This window comes from Prenolepis imparis, unplaced genomic scaffold, assembly GCF_030444845.1.
Source record: "Prenolepis imparis isolate NDT839.2.m4 unplaced genomic scaffold, iyPreImpa1.0 SCAF_1, whole genome shotgun sequence".
NCBI lineage: Eukaryota > Metazoa > Arthropoda > Insecta > Hymenoptera > Formicidae > Prenolepis > Prenolepis imparis.
In genome coordinates, this window is record NW_028141159.1 from 11,216,160 (window position 1) to 11,240,413 (window position 24,254).

Consider the following 24,254-nt stretch of genomic DNA (forward strand, 5'->3'; position numbering starts at 1 on the left):
CCTTCAAATTAGCGTGCTTCGATTTGCGCCCGCTCGCACGTCGTGTTTCGCTGATTTTGCGCGAAAATGTTTGCCGAACGAACGGTCGAAACGGAGGAGGTTTCCGCTAATTCGGCGAAAACTCGCCGAATCTCGACGCGTCCGGAGGCGAAGAGTTAATTACCGATACTCTCGATGAGTTGACTTTAGACTCAAGTGATCCAGCATCTAATGAATTTTTCCATCGCGCAATTATCGCAGATTACATTGGTTTCTCCGATATTTATGTTAATTTTTTAGGATATTTTTTATAGGATGCTCTTCTTTCAAATTATCTTATTGTCTTCGTTAGATTTTTTTCTATGAAATTTGTTGTTATTCTCGTGTTCTTTCAGCATCTTTTGCTGATGTTAGTAACTGAAATCGTATTATTTGTACCAAAGGAATTTCTTTTCTCATTTACAAATAAATAAATAAATATAAAAAAATTATAGTATAAATCAATTATACAATAATTTATACAATAATATAATAATTTATTTGTGCATATTCAATAGCTATTATTTGACAGCCTGGATTATAAATAATACGTTCATATTGAGATATTCGAACTTAAATTGTTTCATTGCTCCGACATATTTTTGAAAATGGTACAATCATAAAATCTTAAATTTCTCGCAAAACCTCAAACAAATCTTTAGCGATTGTTCTCCAATACCAGCACACTCGCGATCTGAGCCAACCCAACAGATTCGCCATTGTCGCTATTGTCCGCCCGTCCTTTCCAGAACAACGTACCAATTAACGCGTGACCATTTATAGGCGGCATACCGACTGACATCGATTTCAGCGAAAATGAAAAAGTTGGTGAAAAGGAAGCACAATAAGAGAGAGAGAGTATGGTATGCTGTTGATAAATACGCAGCCACCCGAGAGCGTGTAAGACGAGGGGGCACCAAGGATCGAGGAGGGAGAGCGAGGGTTCGCGATCATTCTTTTAAAAGACAAGCCATTGATTCTCGCTTGCTCGTTCATTGTTCGTTCCGAGAACACGCCGTCACCCACACTTGTCTCGAAAGAACAAAAAAGTGAGGGGGTTGAGACGACTGAAGATCGCTAATTAACGATGATTGCGTCCCGCATCTACATTATTATTGTCTCTTTCCGCGCAGCCCACCAGCTCGTGTGCTGAAAACACTCGAGTGCCTACGCATGCGAAATATTAAATAGCATTAAGCGCGAGTGACAGCAAAGTGTAAGAAGGTAGGTAGAAGGGATAATTGCAGTAATGAATCCAAGAACGGATTAATTTTCACAATTCGTGACATTTTATCATCCATTTTAATATGCAACTTTTATTCGACGCTTCGACATTTAAATGTATTTTTGAATTGAGATCAATGGGAAATTAACTAATATCGGTCAGTAGCTGCCTTTCAAATATTAATTATAATTAGTAAATGAATTTTCATATAATATCGATAAGATATATTACTATATATATATATATTAATAAGAATTTATCATGAAAATAACTATTTGAATTGTCCAAGTGTCCTGCATAAAAAAAAAAGATTGATATTAAAATTTAATTTATTAAATATAATTATATATTCTCGATTTTAGCAGCCTAATAAATTAAAAATAAAATTTGTACGCACGTATATTATAAAATCACGAGAATTTTAAGCTTTAGCTCTTAAACCTTGTTAAAACGAAATGCGATGTCTCTCCAGTACGTCTGAACACTACAAGCGGGTTAAGCCTGTCTGGTCACGCATCGACGTAATTCGGGTTAGAGCACCGCTTCAGAGAAAGAGAGAGACACACACACACACACACAAAGGAGAGACGATCTCTCGGAATTCCGCGCGCGTCGCGGATAAACGCTGACGATTCGTCAAGCGCTGCGCTGGCTGACTCCTCGCGCGCCGCTGTTGTGAAACCGACGGAAACGGATGGCTTCCGCTTCGGGCGGACAGGCGGACAACCGTCGAGAGCCTGAGGAGCGGATTCGTTGATTGGCCCCGCTATCGTACGGATAAACCGACGGTAGCAACAGCAGTTTCCTTCTAGTTGCAGCGCCCGTCGTCCCTCGCCATCCCTTCCCTTCCCTTCCCTCTGGACCCGAGAATCTCGCTCCTCTTGACGGCGATATACTACATACAGTTTGTATACCCCTTCCGCGAAGGTGACTTCCAAATAAGACACGTACAAGACGCTCCAATTTCGACTGACACCTGCGCTTCGCGCGTCCGCCCGTCAGGCGTTTTCAAACCATCCCTCCTTCAACATCCCCTTCAGCGGATAGACGAAGGCGTCCGCGAACGTATGTATTCGATATACATGTGTGCGCATATCAAGTGTTTCGAATCTATCCGATTTTGTACATCGCGATCACGTAATTGCATATACACACACATTCTTTTAGCATTAAAAAAATATTACATTATAAAAAAATTCAAATTTAAACGAACCAAAAATTATTTAAATTTAGGAGTATCAGTCTGATATAAATATCGGTAGCCCTTTAAATTTGTACATATTTCTAATTATATACATATATAATTCATAAAAATGTTTATATGCTAAAAAATTTTAGCGATATCTCTTCAAGACGAAAATTATTGATTTTAATATGTAATATTGTCGCGCGATCAAATTATTAATACCAAATCTTAAGATAAAATGATTGCTTTGTTAAAACAACATCGAGCCTAAATCCGTCTGAGGATTTATGGCCCAAGAATACCTAGTAGAGGTCTCAGGCACTTTGTATAAATGTATAGTCGTGCGGGGGTCTAGCTTAATCGCGCTAGGATTTAACGATCCCGGCCGGCGCGGAGACCTTTAATTCCGATGATCGCGCCGACACGTCTCTATCTCGTTTCGCCGGGTGAAAGGTACGCGTTCGATGAATATACCTGAATTCGCGAGATAGAGACTGCGGCAGGTATAGATGCTTCGTTATGTCAGGAACGCCAAGGCGATCGCCGAGATTCTGTCCGTTCACGCGATTGCGACACAATTTATTTTCCATTTTATATAGGCACGAAAAGGCAGAAAACTATGTACGCTGACACAAGCAAATTACAAAATAACTAATCGTGGTATTCAAATCATGTATTTGCAGTTTTCATATATTTAATTTTAATTCTCGTTTGATACCCAGTTTAACCCCAAAGTATCAAATTAAAAAGTGAATATGTTTACGTTTGAATAAACGAAATATTTTATCCTCAATCTCATCGATTCTGATAAAAATTGCTTTTATATATATATAACGGCAAAGCTGCTGTTACACGTGTGTGTTATATACGAAAATCGACTTTTACCAATAAATAGAATATAATCCAGAGATAAAACAGGGCGATTCAAAGATAGTCATCTCAAAATCTAATATGTACGTATCATTTTGAAGGGATCGATTTTCCGTCTATATCTCGTGAAATCAATTTATATACGCGAACATCCGCGTCCGATCGTCGCTGTCGTTCATAATTCACGTAGCGCGGTACCGGCTGCTTTAAATCACGTTAAACAGAAGGCAACTAGCGGAGGATGCACCTATCGTCGGGGCTTTAATCCTCGATAGAGCGTTACCGATGGTATATAGGATATAGCCCGAGTGACTTCCCCAAACGATCGATCGCGCGCGGCCACCGAACCACGCCGGAAGTCGAAAGATTTACGAACCGTCGATTTATCGATGCACGCGAGAGCGCCGGTCGGTCGGTCCTCCGCGGAACACGCTCACGAGACACGCAGATCAGCGTTCGCTCGCTCGCTCGCACGTAACGCATTGATAACGAGAACTAATGGAGCGAGCCGAGGTGATTCGCTCACAACCTGTCGCATGCGCCCGACTAACGGAATTTGTAAGTAGATAATGCCCTGCGTATCGTTATCCACGTTAGCGAGAGACAAGGATAGTGGAATTTAATTTCTTTTATAGACCTGCGCGGAATACATATTTATCAGAAACATTTTAATTGCGTCATTTCTTATTACTATTATTATAAATATGAATAGTAAAAAGGACCAATAAGCGCGAGTAAAAAATCCTAAATAATTTTTCAGACACCATCAATTAATTTAAACAAAAATACACAGAGAAAATCATGGTAATCGTGGGACAATATGGTATGGAAAGAATTTTATGAGAATTTTTCTGATTAATATATTTATCACAATAAAATATAAAACATGTTTGATTAATTTTACTATGCAGTTTAGTCAAATTAATCAAACATGTTTTATATTTTATTGTGATAGATATTATTATTTTTATTGTGATAAATATTAATCAGAGAAATTCTCATAAAATTCTTTCCATACCATATTGTCCGACGATTACCATGATTTTCAGTAAATTCTAAGAGAAAATTCTCTCAGTGTAGAAATATAAAAAACTGAGAAAAAAAAATTCATACAAGAAAAGTAAATGTCTATAAAAATCTAAATTAATACATATACCACTAATTATTATTTATTTCATATGAAATTATTGTATTCGATGAAGCAGAGATTTTGCCAAATGAAACTTATTTTTAATATGATTATCGCGACAGGAAATTGTTGCGATAACTAATTATCTCCGAAGCTGTAATTCTATATGCAACGTCAAAGCGATACACAACTTTAGCTCGCTCGCATGTAACGCATTGATAACGAGAGCTAATGTAGCGAGACGCCGGGTTCTCGCTACCGTTTCGAATCGTCCGAAGGCCGTATGAGGAATCGGATTATTCTCGTTGGCGCAATGAAACGTGTCCGCGCGGGACCATATTTTATGCAAACCTGCAGCTTCGGGATAATGCGCCGAGTGCAGCGTGACGTTCCACAGCGCAGAGTCATTGTATATACTCTCCTTCTCTCTCTTGGCTACTCAATAACCGTTTCCCTCCCTCTCGCAAACTGCTACCTTTGTCTAACCTTCACTCGGAAGGACCTCGATCCCGTTCGCGCGGTCAAGTACGTCGAATGCTGCAACAACTCGGTATATGCATCGATTCTTAACGGTGCAGGTGCAGCATCAACATCGGGGCATTCTTTCGTTGATCGAGGCGATGCGAGGCACGCTCGAGATTTCTCAAATCGCCAGCGGTCACGAATCATCTCGCGCTTCTCGCCAATCTATAATCTATAGGATGATCGCTCTATCCTTGCGCGATAAATCGCACCGCGCGACTTTAGACAGTTTTGTTTCGTCGTACAATGTTTCTAGTTTCTGTTAAAATGCTCAAAAACGCGAAATTTGCGCAACCATTGCGCGTCGATTACTGCCTGTCGTTTTTATACGCTCGAGAAACGTCGCTAAAACTGTTAAACGGTATAACGAGGGGAATGAGTTTTTTCGAAGGGGAGACAGAGGACGTATGTACTCTCGTTGACGAAAAGACCCTTTTGTATCCTGCCGCTTTCCTTTCCAAAGAATGTCGTTACCATTCCTGCGGCTCTTACGCGATAATAATAATTCTTTTATGCCGGTAATAGAAAACGCAGCACGAGCCTTCTTATGTCTGCCGGATATTACGACTCCGTTCTGTTGTGCGCGAGGAAACGTATCGTTTAGCTCGATTAGCCCGATAGCTATATGTATAACGCCGAAACGTTTCGTCGTTTTTGCTTTTGATCGATAAGCAAGATTGACAGAGAGAGGGAAAACAAAGGTCGTTCAAACGCAGGCAATTCCCGGGCGCGGATCAAAGGAAGCACGTAGTGGCTTCCTTTTAATTCACCCTCGACATTGATGTCAATAATTATTCGCGAAGATTGCATTCGCTCACTTACACTGTCCGTCCTTCGATCATCAGCTCTAAATCGCAGATGCTTGTACATATATTACGTATCAAAGATCAATCGTTCTCGAGTTTAAATAGATTTGATCAGTATAGTTAAAAAAAATCAGGATAGTTTAAAGAAAAATCTGCATTTAAAATTATAAAATACGGGAAAGCGTTAGGCGCAATTAGAAATCGTCATCATTTCATAGGCGAAGAAAAATAGCATCGTTTATTTCTGATATTATACGCGGTCATTCGCAACGAGAGATATTTCGCTGAGGAAAATGGCATTTACTCATTTTCTGTCTTGTTTCCCTTTTTTCGACCCGCGTCTCTTCTCGAGAGCACCTTATTACGAGACTTTTCGTGGTTCTATTGCAGCCATTAGTCTCGCACCGTCTGCGCGTTCGGGGCGCGGGCATGCACACGTGAAAGGGGTGGTTCAGCAGACAGGATTAAAGAGACAGGTGGCCTAGACGTATTTATACGCGCACGCGTTCGTTCATGAAGCGTGTCTGCGGAATTCGCGCGCGAGTGCCAAGTCGCGTCTAGCGCGTTCATTCATTCCGTCGAGCAATGGACTATCTATGAATAGACGCTATTTAAAGGACGAGTGCAATGGCTCGAGAGAGTCTCGGTCCGACCGTCCGTCTATCCGAAATTTTCTCCGACACATTCCGAGATACCTTTCTGCACAGTAGCTTTGTAACTCAATGTAGCTTCGTGAGTTGGAATTTCAGTTAATTAGGTATAACAAATTTAGTAAAGCCTAAATAAATTAAAAATTCGGAAAATGTTAATTATAGTTATAAAAAAATTCAGAATTTTTATCATATCAATTATAAAGACTCGACACACATATGCACAATCAGAAAGATTGATATTAGCAAAATGGAATAATATTAACATATATAAGTGCACACAATTTAACATTAAAAATATAAAGACATGCGAGAAAATGAATTTTCAATATCTATTATTAAACCATGTCGTACGAAGAAAATAACTGAAGTAACTGAAATAATTTATTTAAATGCATTTAATGTTTCCGGAAATTACATATGTAAGTCGTCGATATGAAAGGCTTGCTTCATGTGTAATGACTGTTTCGTCGAGACATACCCTCGGCAGAGAGCGTAAGCAAAATAGGAAAGTCAACCTCTCTGTGGTTGAAAACATGCCTGTCCGAGACTGCGTGACGCCGTCTATGATTATCACATGTTTTCGAGCAGTCTGTGTTTTCCTTTGGTTTGTTTCTCTCAGTTTCTCGTTGCATGTTTTAGAGTCATGTTAATCTTATTTCAATCGACGAGTTAAACCCGTAAGAAATTCTATAGTTAGCAAAAAAAAAAATTGACAAAAGATTTCAAATCTTCATCTTTTTTCGTGATATATAATACTTATAAAATAACAAAATTAATTATGATAAGATATATAAATTAAAAAGCAATGTAAAAATTACGGAGAAATATATTAGGGAAAAAAAGGAGAAACACATTTTCCACAACTCTGTACCAGAAATAGAGGTGCATCTTACACAGAACATCTTGCCAAGTCGCAAAATTAGTTATTTAAACTTGAAGGGCTTGTGAGGGTAAAGTCGTATAAGTATCATTCACTGTTCCGTTAGGCAATCGGAGAAGGAGAAAGCTATGGTTCGCGTAGTTAACTCGCTTTTTCCGGATATAACATTGGTAACCCGCTGTTAAAGCCTGAAGTCTCATTCGACATGGACTTTGCTGAACTTCGCCCCGACGTAAACAGTGAATCGTTGATTTTCACGCGCGTTGCACGTCTAGTTTGCGCACGAGAGCGCAAGTCGTCGGAGATTCGCGGGAAGGGTATAATTTACCGGGTGAAAGGAGAACGCGAGAGAGGAGGGAAGCACCCGGTTCGCTCGCGCCGGGCGCGATGTATTATCTCGTTCTCGGTACAATGGGCTTTGTTTGCAAAAGTTTTGAAACGCGGAATCAAGTCGAACGACCACCTACTTCCCGAACCGGTTGCAGCGGGTACTAGTTCAAAAGGGCCGGAGGAACGGAAAGAGGGATGGAGGGCTCGAAATTCGCGCGAAGGTGTATTCTCGGACGCCGCGATACATCCCTCAAAAGCGAAAGGGCAAAAGGAAAGGCGCGAGAACGCGCAGGAAGGGAGGAAGATGGAAAAAGCGAAGCCCTTTTACATAATGCGGCGTGTTCCGCGTGTTACATGGCGACGAGGGAAATAAATGCGCGATGAAGCGGAGAATGAGGGAAATTGGCGAGTTGGACGTGACATGCAATTTTGTTAAATGGTACTCTTCTCCCTTTCTTAGAAGTGTTTGACAAAGTTAAAAATTGCGACAATGAAAAAAAAAAGTAGTGAAAGATTTATTGAATTTATTGAATGATTTGTTATATATGAATTAAATTAAAATATAACGTAAAAAAAAAATTTTTTTTCTAATGTCTGAAATATTAAACGTTGTGCTCTCTTGATCAAAGAAAATCTTTGAAATAAAATTTTTTATACACAGAATTTTCTCTTCGAATTTACCCTGATAATCGTGAGACAATATGGTATGGAAAGAATTTTAAAATATGTTTGATTAATTTTACCATACTTTTAGTAAAATTAATCAAACATATTTTATATTTTATTGTGCTAGATATTATTATTTTTTATTGTGATAAATATTAATCAGAGAAATTCTTATAAAATTCTTTCCATATCATATTATCCCACGATTACCATGATTTTCAGAGTAAATTCTAAGAGAAAATTCTCTCTGTGTATTGTTACGATTTTATACTATGTATAATTCCACATTTTCCATGTTTAACCCCAGGATAGGCGAATAATCTGTGTCACAAAAATCCCATCATAAGGAATCTGTATTATAAAATTTCTATCCTGTTAAAATTTCGTTTCGCAAAAGTGCATCAGCTCGTATCATAAAACTCTTGTATTATCACGCTAGTGTGCCAGCCGTAAAAAATTCCACATATAGAAGATCCGTATAGTATGGAAAATCTGGTATTACAAAAATTTCGTGCAAAATCTCTCGAATTGGTACCGAAAGTCTTTCTCTCTCTCTCTCTCTCTCGCCCTTCCTCGTAGTGGGAAATGGGTCGAGAGTCGAAAGCTCGCAAAGACGCAATTTAACAATGCCACAGCGCCAGCGTCCCTCGATAACGGTAATGGCGCGTATTCGCTGCCTCGTAAGGAACGGACTTTATCGGGGAACGGGACCGGGGAGAGTTACCGGTAACGTTCGTAACGTCCGTAACGTTTGGGAGATACCGATCCACGAAGCGAGGATCGTGTAAGCGATCCTTTACTTCTTCGATTTGCCGGCCTTCGTGCTGCAAATTCTGTGCCGTACTTCGTTTCGGCGAGCTTACATGATGTTCCCTCAGGATAACAACTGACTGGCAGAGGGAATAATCGGCGAGGAAAACCATTTCACGTTTTAACCTCCCAGTTATCTCTGACCTAGTTTTGTAATAGCATGGATATATCAATTTAACGAAAAAGTGATGTAGACATACGCATTCCATCGACATTCTCACGTTTATAAGAGAATTCAGAATACAGGGAATTATAAATGCATTTCACGGAATATTACATAGTCGGTTGATTAATGATATCCGGTGTGTTTGCATTCACAAAGATATAATGATATGTCACTAATTCTTTTTGCTTTTTACGAGCTAAAGTTTAACTGCATAATTCATTAGATTTTAGATAAAAGAAAAAATATTGAAGTATTATATAAAAATTAACACCTGACTATGTGCTGTTTATCAATTAAAATCCACCCTTAAAAGAAACATCAAAAGTACGATTTACAAATGATTAATATAACAAAATAATTTTACTATTTTATTTTATTATATATTATATAATATTTTATTTTTCATTTAATAAATTTTATTAAAATACATATGTATGTTATATCGATATAAGTAAGATTTATTTAAAATATATACCGTGCAAAATAATATTATATGCGATAAACGCATCGTATTTCGTATTATAAGAATTCCGAAATTATGAAAAATCAATTCTCTTAAAGAAAAAAAATATTACTACTTAATATATTGCATTAATATCATTTATTTCAGATTATCATCACGAGCGATAACGTCAATATTCCTCCGTGACGATCAACCCAAGCTACGATGATATTGACAGTGCTATCTCTAGTAGAGAAAGAGGGAACGTGTACAGGTCCCCTGATTAAATGTAAGTATCCTCGGCCCTTCTGTTATCAGTTTGCGCGTTTAATTAGGACATCGACAACGAGTTTGCCAGGACTGGGGCTAGTGTAGATGGAACTTCCGTGGAAAACGGAAGGAAATCCGATGGGTCGACGTTGGCGGCGCGTCGGTAGAGCGGCGCGAAATGTATGGGCGTAGCCCGCCGTAATATCGTGCGCGAACTGCTCTGCACCGGAGTCGACTCTCTCTCCTCAGCTATTTGTCATCGGCGTGTACATCATGGACGGCCCTTTCTATCTGCGCTATTCCACCATCACCCTCGTCCATCCTACCCTTCCCTAGTCTCTCTCTCTCTCTCTCTCTCTACGCTCCCATGGTCTTCGCGAAGATTTGCATTACAAATATGCACCAACCGGAATGCATGTACGTCAATATGACGTTTCTCTCTCTCTCTCTCTATCTCATTTTCTCTCTATCTAGTTTCCATCATCTCTCTCTTCTTTTCTCTTTCCCCTCTTGCAGCGTATAATTTTTCCCTTATCTGCTCTCCTCATTATGATAATAATGTCGATATTCTAAAAAGCGCGTAAACGCAGTAACGCAGTTGGAATTTTTGTAAAATTTAATGATTGTAGCGAGGCAATAACTTTCAATGCGTATCAATTTTTAACTTGTGATTTTAAATATCTCTTAAGAATATTAAATTTAAAATTCATATTTAAAAAATCAACCTCATTTTTATTTAACTGTAAATTTTATTTCAGGCATTTATATAGTCTCATATAATATATACAATATAAAAATATTTTAAAAATATTTTTGCAAATATTATGCTTCAATACAGAATATAATTGATGGGTCTAATGGACGTAATTAAACGAAAATCGACGAAACGAAACATAAATATAACTATATACGAGTTCATCGACCGCTTTTTCAAGTGGCACATAAATTCAATTTTTGGACACTTCATTTCCTCGACAATCATCGGACGGCAGAGTCTCGTCAAAGCGTTTAAAACCTGGACAAAAAAAAAGCCAAGCGCCGTCTTAGAACTTTATCTTTTATCTCGAGCAGTCGCAGAGCCTTGTCTTCCCTTGAGGAAGAAGAGAAGGCGCTCTGTGTATGTACTTAATAATGTTGTTCATAGGCGAATTATAAATAATCTGACGGGCGATCACAACATTTTCGACCGCCTGTCGAAGGAAAGAAGCTTTCACACTCGCTTTCCGCGACGCTTCATTTGTTTCCTGATCAGCGACACACGTTGCCGACAAAGAAAATGAAGCGAGCGCGTTCTAAAAACCGACAAAAGGCGATCGCGAGGGGGTGGTGTGGCTAAATGCACGCCCGGCGTATTGTCAAAGAGGTGAGCATCGCGCTCACGGCGATCGCTCAAAGCACCCCTTCGAAAGAAGAAGCGGAAGCAAGGGGCTGCTACCGTGGGTCGGTCGGTTCGAGTTTCGTAGAACGCGCACCGACGAAGGATCCTCTCTTTTATCTTTCACCCCTTTCTCCGGCCGTCCGAGAAAAGGGGTGGGCTCGGCTCGGCTTGGCTCGACTATGTCATCGTCTTTCTCGGCCACCTCGAATCAGCCGAGCAAAGAACCGCCAGCGGGGTGCCGGCGAGAGCCGACACAGAGGAATTTATTATCGTTCACGATAAAACCCTTAAGATGAACATGCGCGAAATGAAATAAAGCATGTCATGGAAACGAGTGTCTCGCAGCTAGATTATGATAATCGGTCGTAATTTGTGTTAAGATATTATATAATACTTCAAGCTCATCATAGTTTCTCTATCTTTTATCTTAAGGATTCTGTGGCTAATTTGAAGACAACCATTTTTTGACAGAAGTACAGCGGCATCACAATTGAAGATATTCAATCTCTAACACAAATGGTTTAATAATTAATTTTTGAACTAGAAATCCGTCATTTCTACGATTAATATTAATAAATAATTTATTAATAAATAAGTCATTTTAAAATAAGCGCACATACATTTTTTTGAAGAAATACAAATTAAATTAAATTAATATATTCCATTATACCTCTGTCATTTTCGGAAAAAAATTTGATTACATATTCTATCCTATAAAAGTAACGTAATCCTTCCTTGATGTAAAATTAAATAAAGAACCATTTTAAAATTTATTAGCTCTCTAGTTAAAAAGGAAATTAGTGGAGATATTCGTAGAGACATAGACTTAATTAATGCTCTTTGCTTTTCTCTCTCTCTGTAGAAAAATATCAAACTATTATTCTCCTAGAATTCAGGTTGCCATCTAACAAAAAATTAATTTTCTATTCGATTCAAGTTATGTATAATCAATCATTCATGTAATTAGAAAAAGGGAGGAAAGACTTTGCATTTCCAACTATGTGCAGTGTAAATAATAATATAACAATAAAATTATATCATTATCCATGCACACGTCAAATTTCCAGTTGCAACAGCGATAACCAAATAAAATATAGAAGCTGACGCAACGCACTTAACTGTTTCAACAAATTTCTTGAAGCTTCCAAAATAAACGACCGCCACTCCTTAGACTAGAATTATATATCAAGTTACTCGAAGTTCAAAGCATATCTCATCTGTCTTGGCAGTTCTTCGGCGGTCAGGTGGCGAATGCTGTCGGAAGAACAAGAGAGAGAGAGAGAGAGAGCATTCAGGCAGCACAGAGAGACCGTGTTCTCCAAGACGGAGTTGCGGTTATGCACATGCAGTCACGCGCCGTTGTGCACAAAGATGCCGGCCTGCTAATATGTCGCGTGCATGCAGTCTGCGCGCGTGGCCATTTTGCCACGCTTGGCTATATCAGGCACTCTCGAGCACTCTCGTGTATTCTCCGAGTGCACGCCGCTTTCCTCGTGTGCACTTTTTTTCGCTCTTACGCGGTATGCGACGCATTGTTGCACGCTTACAAATGCTCGCTTGTCTGGAGGCATTCGGGGTCCCTTATCTTTTTGACGAATGCTTTAATACCGAGTACATATCAAAATTTCGAGAAAAAATTCGTTAAGAAGAAACGAAATTATACACATGCAGCGCACACTTTGCAAGTTATTTTCTTGCTAAAGCAAAAGATCCAATCACCAAGTATAAAAATTAATATATGAATAAATTACATAAATAAAAAGTTTATAATAGTGTATATAAAATGAGATATATTACGAAAAGCGCATTTATGTCACGAACACGAAATGAGAAATTCGTGTGCATTAGCTTCGTTATTTTATCGTCCTTTCACGCGTTCTTCCTTCCTCGATGTCTCTTTACTACACAACGCTTGACGTATATATACTGTCCTTTAATCCGTTATGTGACGCCCGACGTTTCGCAGCTGTTGCTATAGCACGCGAATGGTTCTTACCTCCTTGCAGTGCTTATAAAAAAAAGGCATCAAATAACGCAAAAACTTAACGTTATAAAATAAGGAAAGTACGGGTTTCACGTCGCTCAAGAGAAACACGCATTGATTTATTACTCTTGTTCTACCGTTATTCATTTAATAACTATAGTTAATACACCGTGTATATACTGTAAATAATCCTTGTATCGATTTATTTTAAATTAGCCTGATTTTTTTTTTCAAAGGATATATACGGTATATTACACATTTTTATTTTATTTATAAAAAGTTGCATTATATCCTCTTATAATTTCTATTATATTTTATATAAATTCTCTTGTGATATTTTAATGTAAAATATTGTAAAGTATTTTTTTACAGATGTAAAAATCTTGCAGTTTAAATTAACTTTGGCGACATGTTATTTACACTAGAGTTAATACATCATCGGGAATGTATTATTCCTTCAATATGGCTTGAATAAAAAACTTGTCGTTATATGGGCGTAAACTTTAATCCGAACCGTGAAATGCAACAGCAACTTTATATTCGGAAAAGCGGCGAATAATCTGTAACGGCGCTCACGCGCGCGTAACTATGCATAACAAGCGGTTTTAATCAACGGAATTACCGGAGCACTCTCGCACTCGCGTAATAAAAAGTTTCTCAATCTCGCGTCATTAGAAAGCTTTCTGACAAAATGAGACTCGTTATTCCGAGGAAACAATCGCGAGCGCCAATACAACAAGTGTGTTCTGACTTCGATTACATTGTTTCAAATTTTTAATCACCGACAATCCGCGATAAACATCGGTGGAAGAGTTACGCTTTTTTTTTTTTCAACTGTCCTCTACTGAAAATCATTAACCCCAATTCGCACTACGCGAATTTAGCGAGTTATTTTTTAAATTTTGTTTCATCGATTTCTTTTTTTAGCTATATATTATTATATTCATTTACTGGAAGTTGTATAAATTCGTTGATAAAATATAATGCTCTTAACTTAAATTTTTAATTGATTTTTGTTTCAGAGAGTACGTTTATTAAAAAAAATATGCTCAGTTTTTAATATTTATTGAACATAGAATTTTTATCATTGCAAATAATGATAAAAAAATAACGTTTCGAGGCAAGAAAAACACGATTTTCTCGTTCAAGTTAGTTCGCGATGAGAAATTCATACTTTTCAACATTTCACAATCGCGACTGCTAATTACCAAGTATCATCTGTAATTCGGCGTACGATGAGAAAAGAAGAAGAATGCGTCCGCAAAGTTCACCAATTACGCCAAAATACGCGACAATCGCGCTTCGTTACTTCCGCGACGGCGGAAACACAGCGTGTGGTCGCATGATTAATTCCACCAAGTTTTCGCGAGCTGCGGTGTGTTTTCGCGAACATAACTCGGCGCTCTTGCCGTTTCGCGGTCTGCTCGCAGCGAGAAATCGATGCGGTCGTACTCCGCCATCTGGAGCACTTTCTGCGCCTGGCGAGAGTACATGTGCACCCGAAATAATTCCATGCGATTGCAGCAAGTTCGTTATCGTAGTTTGCTAAACGATTAGTTGAAGATGATGCGGTTAAAGAGAATACACTCGCGATCTCAATATATTGTAAAAATATTCTATGAGTTTCTCGCATATTATATTAATATATTAGAGAAAGAGTAAAATAATCTCCCTAATCAATATGTATTTTTAATTATACACACGCATAAATTATGTCATATTATTATATGTAATATGTGTAATTAATGTTGATTAATATTTATATTAATCAACATTAATTACACATATTACATATAATAATATTTGATTAATATTTATATTAATATTAAATTAATTCACATAAATACTGCTTACTTCTTGTCAATGCATTGTCAGTGCGAGATGAGAATGAGATGGACGCACGTTTGGCATTAAATGGGCGCGGTGAGACACCGGTGAATTTATTGACGCGTATTATCTCCTCTTGTTCATCTCGACTGCCCGTCACAGCTGTCGCATGAACCGCTAAGCACGCGATTCTCATTCCTGTGTTTTGTCATAATAATAGAAAAAACGAAAGTCAAAATGCCGTCACGCACCTATCAGCCATTCGATTGCCGGCTATTTCGACTCGCGCTTGATCGGCAAAAAACGAGCAATCCCATCAATTAGCGCAGTGCAGTACAGCTACCGACAAGATGCACTTCGTCAAACAAATGCATTTTGCGATGCACGTTGTCGGTCCATTTCTCGCGACGCGAAAATCATCATAAAAATGGATAACGATCGTAATAACGGAAATTAATTTCTTATCAGTATCTTTAAGAATGGAAGAAGAAAACTGTAGATGTAAGGCTTATTAAGATTATATTTCGCGACAAAGCGAGCATCTATAATCGCATTAAAAAAATATATAAAGTCCTTCAGTGCTTCTTGTATGTTTTATTTACGAAAATATTTCAATATAATCGTCTATTATTGATATAACTTACAATTTTAATTATTAATAGTCTTGCCATCTTTGTCAAAAAAATATCGGTATTCAAAAATTTGGTATATCAAAGAATGATGATGGAAATCTATTCTGAAAGCCTGTAAATTTATATAGAAAGAGAAGAGATCAAATTGCTTGACGGACGGGGTGAAAACGAGGCACAATGTGACGCGTAGCATAGTGTACATTAATAGGTTCGCGCGGATCATGATCTCATCGGTCTGGCGGTTCCTTTTGTCTCAGATCTCTATTAAGTGAATGAGCTAGGATTCAACGTCCGGAATCATGCCGCGGAAGATACAGTCTACTAACTTTGTAACAGATGCTACAAAAGCACGATCTAACGTCAAGAGAAATTACGTTTATAGCTTAGGTGCAATACATTCATCGTCGGTGTGTAATAACAGTCACCAAATTTGATACGTAAAATTCGTTTTATTCATTTCAGGTCATAATGATAGCCTTCGCTAAACGATCGCGCAATAATCTTTCAAAAAAATGTGCAGATATAATGCTCCAAAAAAATAAGCAGCGTTAAAAAACTAATCGCGCATTACTGATCGCACGTTAACGTCTCTTGAATAGTCGTCTACAACCGGTCGCCATTACGTCAATTTTTGATGCGATATTAATTAGGAAAAAAGTAACGATAGTGCATTAATGCAGGATGCGGGAGCTAACTGAGGGAGATATTGAGACGCGAGTATCGAGCGTACCTGATTACTCCGCAAATGCTATTGCGAATTAACGTCCAATCGACCGGTCGTCCGGTCCATCATCATCCCATGATCTGTCTGTACCCCCTCCTCCTCTTTCCTTCATCGATTCCCCCCGATCTCCTCGCTGGCAAGTCAATTATTTTTCACGGACATCGTTTCGGATATAGAATATTAAGGCGGTGTCGGTAACGGAGAAAAATAGATTGCGCTCTCCAAGTTTTAACTATTTCCGAGATCGAGTCTACAATAATCCCGAGCTCGGTTAGTCGGGTTTCGTCGACTTAAGCGAACCGACAAAGAGGGAAAACAAAGTACTAGGGGATAAGAGCGAGATAGACGGAGAAAAGAAAGGGCAGAAGCGAAGACGTAGCGGAGAAGTAATAAAGTGCCGTTGGCGCGCGGATAAGAAACGCCCGAAACGAGTAAATTTGCGCTATCTCCCTTCGTTCGCGATCGAACAATTCTCCGGTGGATCGAGCGAAATCGCGATTTCTGATGTGAAAAGCGAATGCGAGAGATCGAGAGGAAGAATTTAACTTGACAAGCTGCTAACAAGTATATACTTACAAATACCAATAATAATAATAAATTCCAACACTATATAAATAAAAAAACATGAGAACAATATCACGTGTAAATAATTTCTCAATTCATTAAATTACCCGCGCGCAAGTTAATTAGATTAGTACAGAGCACTAATATACGGTATCCACGATAACGGAAGAATTCCTCCTGCACCTCCGCTTCCTAATTATCCGTCCCGCGATTAATAAACCGCCGCGGCACATTGTTCGCCCCGATCGAGAGCGAAGGCGCATAATTAACGGACCACGGTAATTCGTTTCTCGCTTCGTGCATCCTCTTCTCCCGACTGTTCGCGCGCGATCGCGATACAACGAACGGTGCGCGCGTATATTTCGCGGGTCGAATCCGCCGGAGAGAAATCTGATAATAACCACCGGGCCGGACGGACACGGGCCCCGGGGTGAAATCGGCGCGGCGGAGAGGGCGGTATCTATCCGATTTGCTTGCCAAGTAACAATTAGAGTTCCGCGCAGTTTCTGCACGCAGTTATTGCGGTTAACGAGACGGCGGAACAAGGGAGCCCCGTGTGCCTCCGCACACCTACCCCATTCTCTCGCAGGAAGACGCGCATCGCTCGAGAGAGAAAGAGAGAGAGAGAGAGTGGAAGGGAATACCATAAAGTTTCTCGCCGAGGAGCACCCTCGAGTAAATGGAACAAACACCGCCGTGTACTCGTTGCCGATCCACGGCCGCTCCGGGGATTATTATGATTCGGATCCAGCTGAGTAAACAGCGCTGGTCATTATACGGGATATATGCGATGACTTTACGTCATAACCCCACGCGATCTTATTTCTAAAGTGATTTCGAATTGAAGACAGCATGTTAACGATACGATTATTGTTTGTTTTACCGGTAGGGAGACATACCAATGATGTTTCATGTAATTGGGAAGTGTTAATGGAAAAAGCAGTCTTCTTTTATGTAATATCCTATGTAATATATAACTCTCTTCAACCTAATCTTAAAAAATATAATTATTTTCAAAATCTATAATATATATTTTATATTATTAATATTATATAAATCTTAAAATACATATTCTGAAGAGAATTATTTTATACGTTTATAATCACTTTGAAACTTAATCCTCTCTGTGGCACAGTACAAATTTATAATTCATCCAAACATGCTACAAATGAAAGCATAAATGCAGTGTTGTAACGTGCAACAAGAAAAATAAAAAAAATGTCTATATACAGAAAAAGATATTGTAACGAGGTTACAAAATTATAATAAAATTATTACGTCGAAAAATCCATTATTACTCTCGTAGAAATTACTATTAAAACATATGTATATACAAAATAAAAATTCAGACGAGTGTAGTGTGACAACCATTTAATCATTCATCGCTATTTCAATATATTTATCATGATTGACCTCAATACAGGTCTGGACCTTTCACAGATAACCTTATTAATAATATACTAGTAGCTCTCATAAAAATTGCACGCTCTTTAAGTGTGTCTTACCTACCATCTGCCTCTTTTCCTTATTCCCCCTTCTATTGCATCGCTTTTTTTGTCTCATCGGTGGCATCGTAAAAGATCATCGACCGGTTAATCGCGATACCGCAGCCGTTATTGCCCGAGAATATACCAAGTTACCGCTAAAAGATCCTCTTTCTCTTCTCGCGCGATTATAAAGAAGGTGGAGGATTCCGCATTCTGGAAAGCAGTGCGATTTGGCGGTATCGAGCGAGCGGATTACCGATGGTAAGTCCGGTTTCTTAAGCCATCGCTGCGATTTAAAAGCCCCCGGCGAGAGGTACGCTCTGCAAAATAAAACTAAGCTTCGATGAGCGAGCGAGCGACTCGTCTCGCTCGGATTTTATTCCGGATCTCGAGTAATCGTAAAATCAGAAGGCGGAGGCAGGAGTAACACTGAAGTAAATTTTATTGCACTTTAAAGGATCGGGTTCTACTCGGCGAATGCGACGTTACTTTCTGACGATTCTTCATGATGAATCTTTCGCTTGAGCTTCGTCTAGACGTTGATGTTGCATGTGTATTTCAATATAATTATGTAAATTGCTCCAGTATAATAAAAAAAGTAATATAATTTTCTTAAAATAAACGTCATTGCTTAATATCATATTATACATAACTTGAATAATATTATATATTATTTCCATTGTCTACATGAGATGCATTGAATTAAGAGAACTTCAATATGAATCTAACAATTAGTTACATACGCAAAATTAAACAAAATGTTCATACTACATAAAAAATTAAGTATTAATAATTTTCTTTATGTATTTTTTCATCTTTAAATGTTTTACATTTTATTACTTTTAATTGTCATCAATTATATTCGTTTTACGCGAAACGGACACAATTTATTATTATGCGTTCAAAGTGATGGCAATATCAAACTAATCGTGGTGGTTCTGCACCTGGCAAAACGCGTTCACGCGCTTGCATTTTTGCGAAAGAAGAACCCGTTTGCGTAATTGCAAAGTGCGACAGCCGGTCAAACGAGAATCCGCATCATCGTCGTCATCGTTTTCGTAGCTATGTATAGCAGTTCCCAATCGAATTTTTCCTATAAAACGCGATCGCCATACGTGGGATATCGTAGATCTCGTCTATTATCATCGGCGCTTTCGTACGCACTTTTGTGCGTTAATCGCGAGAAGCACTAATCTCTTTTTAATTGTATCGTGCGCGTATAGTTGCGATAAGCGTGATCCGATAACGCCAAAACGGAATTCCGTGCGCAACACCAATTTCTTTTGGACTATTATTGTCACTCGAATTATAGAAGCTTCCCGTGATAACAAATTGTTCACTGCCCTACCTGATAATTTGTTTCGACAACAATCTTCTTCCTATTTTTCTGAACATGGTCTCATAAAATATGTTTGCGTGATATTGCAATCTTTCCATCAATCACAAATTTCTAGAAAGCGAAACTTTAATTAAAAACATAAGAGCATTTTAAATGAATTGTAGTAAGTCAAAACGTTCATAAACTAAAAATGATAGAGTAAACTTTTTATATATTAAATTACAGTAAATGCTAAAATAAAATTTTTTGTAACTATTTACTAGTTTGACACATTCATATTCACGCACATATATAAAATATATAAAAAATCTTAGTAAGTAGATATCTTTAAAATTGTATACACATAATAATAAAATTACGTAGTGTTAAAAGCCTTTCTTATGACTCTCTTGTGTGGCACACAAAAAATTTTCAGCGTCACGCACTCCACGATTTCGCAATAAAAATATCACATTGAAAGGGTTGCGCGAGTCGAAATAAAAAAATGTTCGCTTTAAAGGAGAACATTGAACGCATTCAATCGAATGATTCATCCGAGATGATCGGAGAGAGCCCTGTAAATTCGCTTCGAGTCGGCAGGCAGGAACGGTCGCCCGAGAATTGAGACGTCGCGACGCATTGTGCAACGCGTTTGCCCAAACAGAGAATAGAAATTATTGAGATCGGTGTGCGGATGTATGTGTGCGCGCGCGCGCGCGAGAGAGGAAACGAGGTATCGAGGAGAGAGAAGGAGAGCGTAACGCGTAGCTTTGTCGGAAACGTCGGACGCCATTGTCCTCTGCGCCATAAATTTCCCAACCGTTGGGAAATGCATTTTTCCGCTGCGCACCGGGCCGGGTTGTGGTGCGGGTGCAGGTAGTCGGACGACTACATCGGGCTACAGCAGCCCAGGAGATAGAGAGGGCCCTGCCCCCTTTCTATACGGCTCTCTGCACCTTTTATCACGCGACTCGCCCCTAAGTTCTCTCTCTCCCTTTCTATCCTTGTCACCTTGTATATGTTACGCGTGCATCGGCTTGATACATCCCGCTGTGAGATCGTAACGGTTTCGAGGTATTAGTCGCTTCCGGGGATGATGCCTGAGATTTATCAGAATCGCTCGTGTCCATCAAGTCAGTTCAATACGTGTATGAACGTTAATAATAGGAACTACAGAAGATGACTGACGGAAGATTGTTAATCCTAAAGACGTGTGCTTTGCAATATCATCGTTAATTGTTAATTATTGATTAATATCTCGCTGATATATACGATATTAAGAATTATTATTATAATATTGAGTTATATATATTGAGATTTTTTTAAACTTCTCTCTACTCGAAAATTTTTCCTTCTTGAGTTTAACTTAGGCACTGTTTTAATAATTTACTACGTTTCATTAATTTTAAATTTTATTTAAACTAAGGAATAAAGAAAAGTGAGCTTGTGAAAAGAAAGCTTGAAGAAAACGTCGATAATTTTTCAATTTCTATAAATATCCGTGGCATTAATTTTTACTGCTCGCATGGAGAAAAGAAAACGAGGATTAATTGTATAACGTATGACGTTTAATTTCAGTGATTCACGGTTTTCTTCGCGTGCATCAACTTAACGATTTAAAGATACGACATAGCGAACTACGGCAGAATGTGTTATTTTTTGAAATGGAGAGAGAGAAAAAATTGAGCGATTCTTTGCACATTTTCGTCGCGAAAAAAAATTAAAATAGTTGGCGATAAAGAAATAATATATTACAAAGACATATACTTCCTTCATTATAATTTCTATGCACATATAATCCTATTTTTAATTATTCATTCTTCTAACATGGTTTTATACTTTAAGTTGCAAGTGTCTCGATGCATTTCATTACATTAAATTCTGTCACAATATTTTATTTATAAAAAAGGCAATCTTTTAATCAATTAATCAAAATTCCTGATCCAGCCATTCATCTTCGTTGATCATTCGGTAGATTTCGTTGAATTTACTTCAGGCAAGGCGGTTATCAGAAATCAATCGAGATATGTACTTGGAGTTGCGATGCCAATAAGACAACCGCGTTTTTTATCGATATTGTCACGCGGAAGAAGAGGAACGTGAGCGCGCGGTCAGAACCGTCAATCTGAGATTTACGCGCAGTCGCGGATGATGCCGTTTCCGCGTTGCTCGTTCGAGCTGTGGTTGTTACGACCGCATCAAACGCCGACGGATTGTGGAATTTCGCGAAACGCGGAAACGGACGTATGTTTTTTTTTTTTTTTTTCGGACCGTCGAATTTATAGGCGCGCCGAAATTGAGCGTAGAGAATTGTGAAATATTCGAGCGGGTTCACGAGCGGGTAACTTGACGATACGTGCGCGCAAATTTTGTCCTCGGAGAGAGGAGAGAATAATTTTCCGATCTTCTTTTCTCATTTCTCTTTTACGCGATTTGACTAGATTTTATTATATGAAACGTAAGCACACACGCGTTTATCGCGCGCAATCTTTTTCTCGTATAAATGGTACCGTCAAATTATTCGACGCCGAATAATTTAACCGCTGTATTATACTAATTTATTCTAAAATTTATATGGTCGAAATAAACGACCGCCCGTTCATTCATTTAAATTGAAATTTCTCACGCTTCTTCAAGAAAAATTCAACATAAGAATAAACCCAATAATGATTTTAGCACTGCTTTGGATTAAATAAATTAATGTATTACCTTATCTCGCTGACATTGCAATATCATGGAAATAGAGTAAACTCAGGTAACTCACCTGTAACAGAAAAAATATTAGAATATTAGAGAGACTATTTGGAGAAAAGTCTTAAGATAAGAAATATTATATTAAACATAATTATATTAAACTAAAATTCGCTGAAAAGCCAGTTCATTTTAATATAAGCATAAAAATATCCCTAGTTGAGTCTTCATATTTCGCGAAATCTTCGGAAAGAAAAATGATCTAAGCGTAATTCCGGGTATAACAAAAGCGGTCTTTCATCGTGATCAAGTAACAAGCAGAGAATAAGGAAGAAAAGGAGGAAAGATGAAGGAACCCTGGCTGGAAAATGACTGAATGAGAGAAGCGCGTAAAACGGGAAAGTGAACGATAAATATGCTCATCGTTGCTTAATGTGCCTCACGGCGTCACCACAATTTCGTCGAAATTCAGGCATTCAGAATTACCGTGTCGCACGGCCGGAAGGGCACAAACTAACTTCCGCCTTGGAAATCGTTCTACCCTGCTGTCGCCGCCTTCGCCAGCAGGAATTTACCCGCATCATCGTGTATGTCGCGTTCGCCGTTGACGACTTCGCATAATAGCTAATAGTAAACTATGCAAAATTTCCAGACACGTAACGAAAGTCCGTTTCAGTTAAAGGACTTATTCTTCTCCTATTTAAATCTACTCGAAAGATTGCGAAGTGAAAAGATTTTCTTTGTATATAGTGATATAAAAAGTTATAGAAAATACACATCTCATATTCTAGTATTAATTGAAGAATTGTCTTAGTTTATATAATATATCTATATATATATGTATATATTTAAAATTTTCTTTATATTATTTAGACTGTTATTCATATAAAACCCTGATTTTTATTAATTTAAAAATATTGAGCACACATCGCTCGATATTAGTTAAATCCAAGCAAACCCAAATAAGTTGGAAGAAAGAAAAATGAAGAAAGAAAGTCGACAATAGAAATACTTGAAGAGAGCGGGCGATGAAAATGGATACTCAATTTAAACTCCTTACATAACAGGATGCACGTACACGAGTAAACCCGGTAAGTCACGTACGAGTCACGTAGCGACTCAAGAAGGTGAAAGGAGACGCGCCGTGATAGAGCAGAAGGCAAAGAAGATGATAACTTACTAGAGAAAAAGAGAGATGGCTAGACGCGCGACGAGAGGCTGGTTTATAGAGGATGAGCGGAGCGGGCAATCGATTTCTCACATCTATTGTATTACCCAATCACGTTTTACGCGCGTGTTGGATCGATCTCTCTCTCTCGCCGGCCCTCATCCGCGCACACAAGAGCTCCGGACCCCCCTTCCCTTTCCTATGCCCTTTCGCCTGGATATCCTCGAGATTCCACCGCGCGGATAACGCGAAGGGCCAGACGAGAAACGCACTTCGCCCTTCGTTCGCTCGCGCGTGAGCGCGACACCGTCATGCGCCAGCCCAGAATGGACTTTCGCTACGTGACTGGAAATCCCCGCCGAGTTTACGATTACTCGTTACGTGACGAGGGACGCGGCCGTGACGCGTACACATACGCGCGGGGACAATGATGGGCAGGAACGATGATGAGTGCGAAATATCAGAGGGAGAGATCGTGAGCGACACATGCGACGCTTGTAGGGCTCAA

The 24,254-nt window shown here is 38.7% G+C and overlaps 2 protein-coding genes across 8 annotated transcripts in view; one reads left to right on the forward strand and one right to left on the reverse strand.

The window, feature by feature from the left end:
- Positions 1-24,254, reverse strand: part of LOC145934352 (latrophilin Cirl) — a 425,698-nt gene that overhangs the window by 178,690 nt on the left and 222,754 nt on the right. The gene's annotated exons all lie outside the window — the stretch shown is intronic.
- The window catches only part of LOC145944350 (uncharacterized), a 367,235-nt gene that overhangs the window by 118,515 nt on the left and 224,466 nt on the right, over positions 1-24,254 (forward strand). The window contains exon 6 of the mRNA XM_083052625.1: positions 9,872-9,992. Within this exon, the coding sequence (XP_082908751.1) occupies positions 9,872-9,932 (61 nt within the window). The 3' untranslated portion in view covers positions 9,933-9,992. The remainder of the gene's footprint in view (positions 1-9,871; positions 9,993-24,254) is intronic.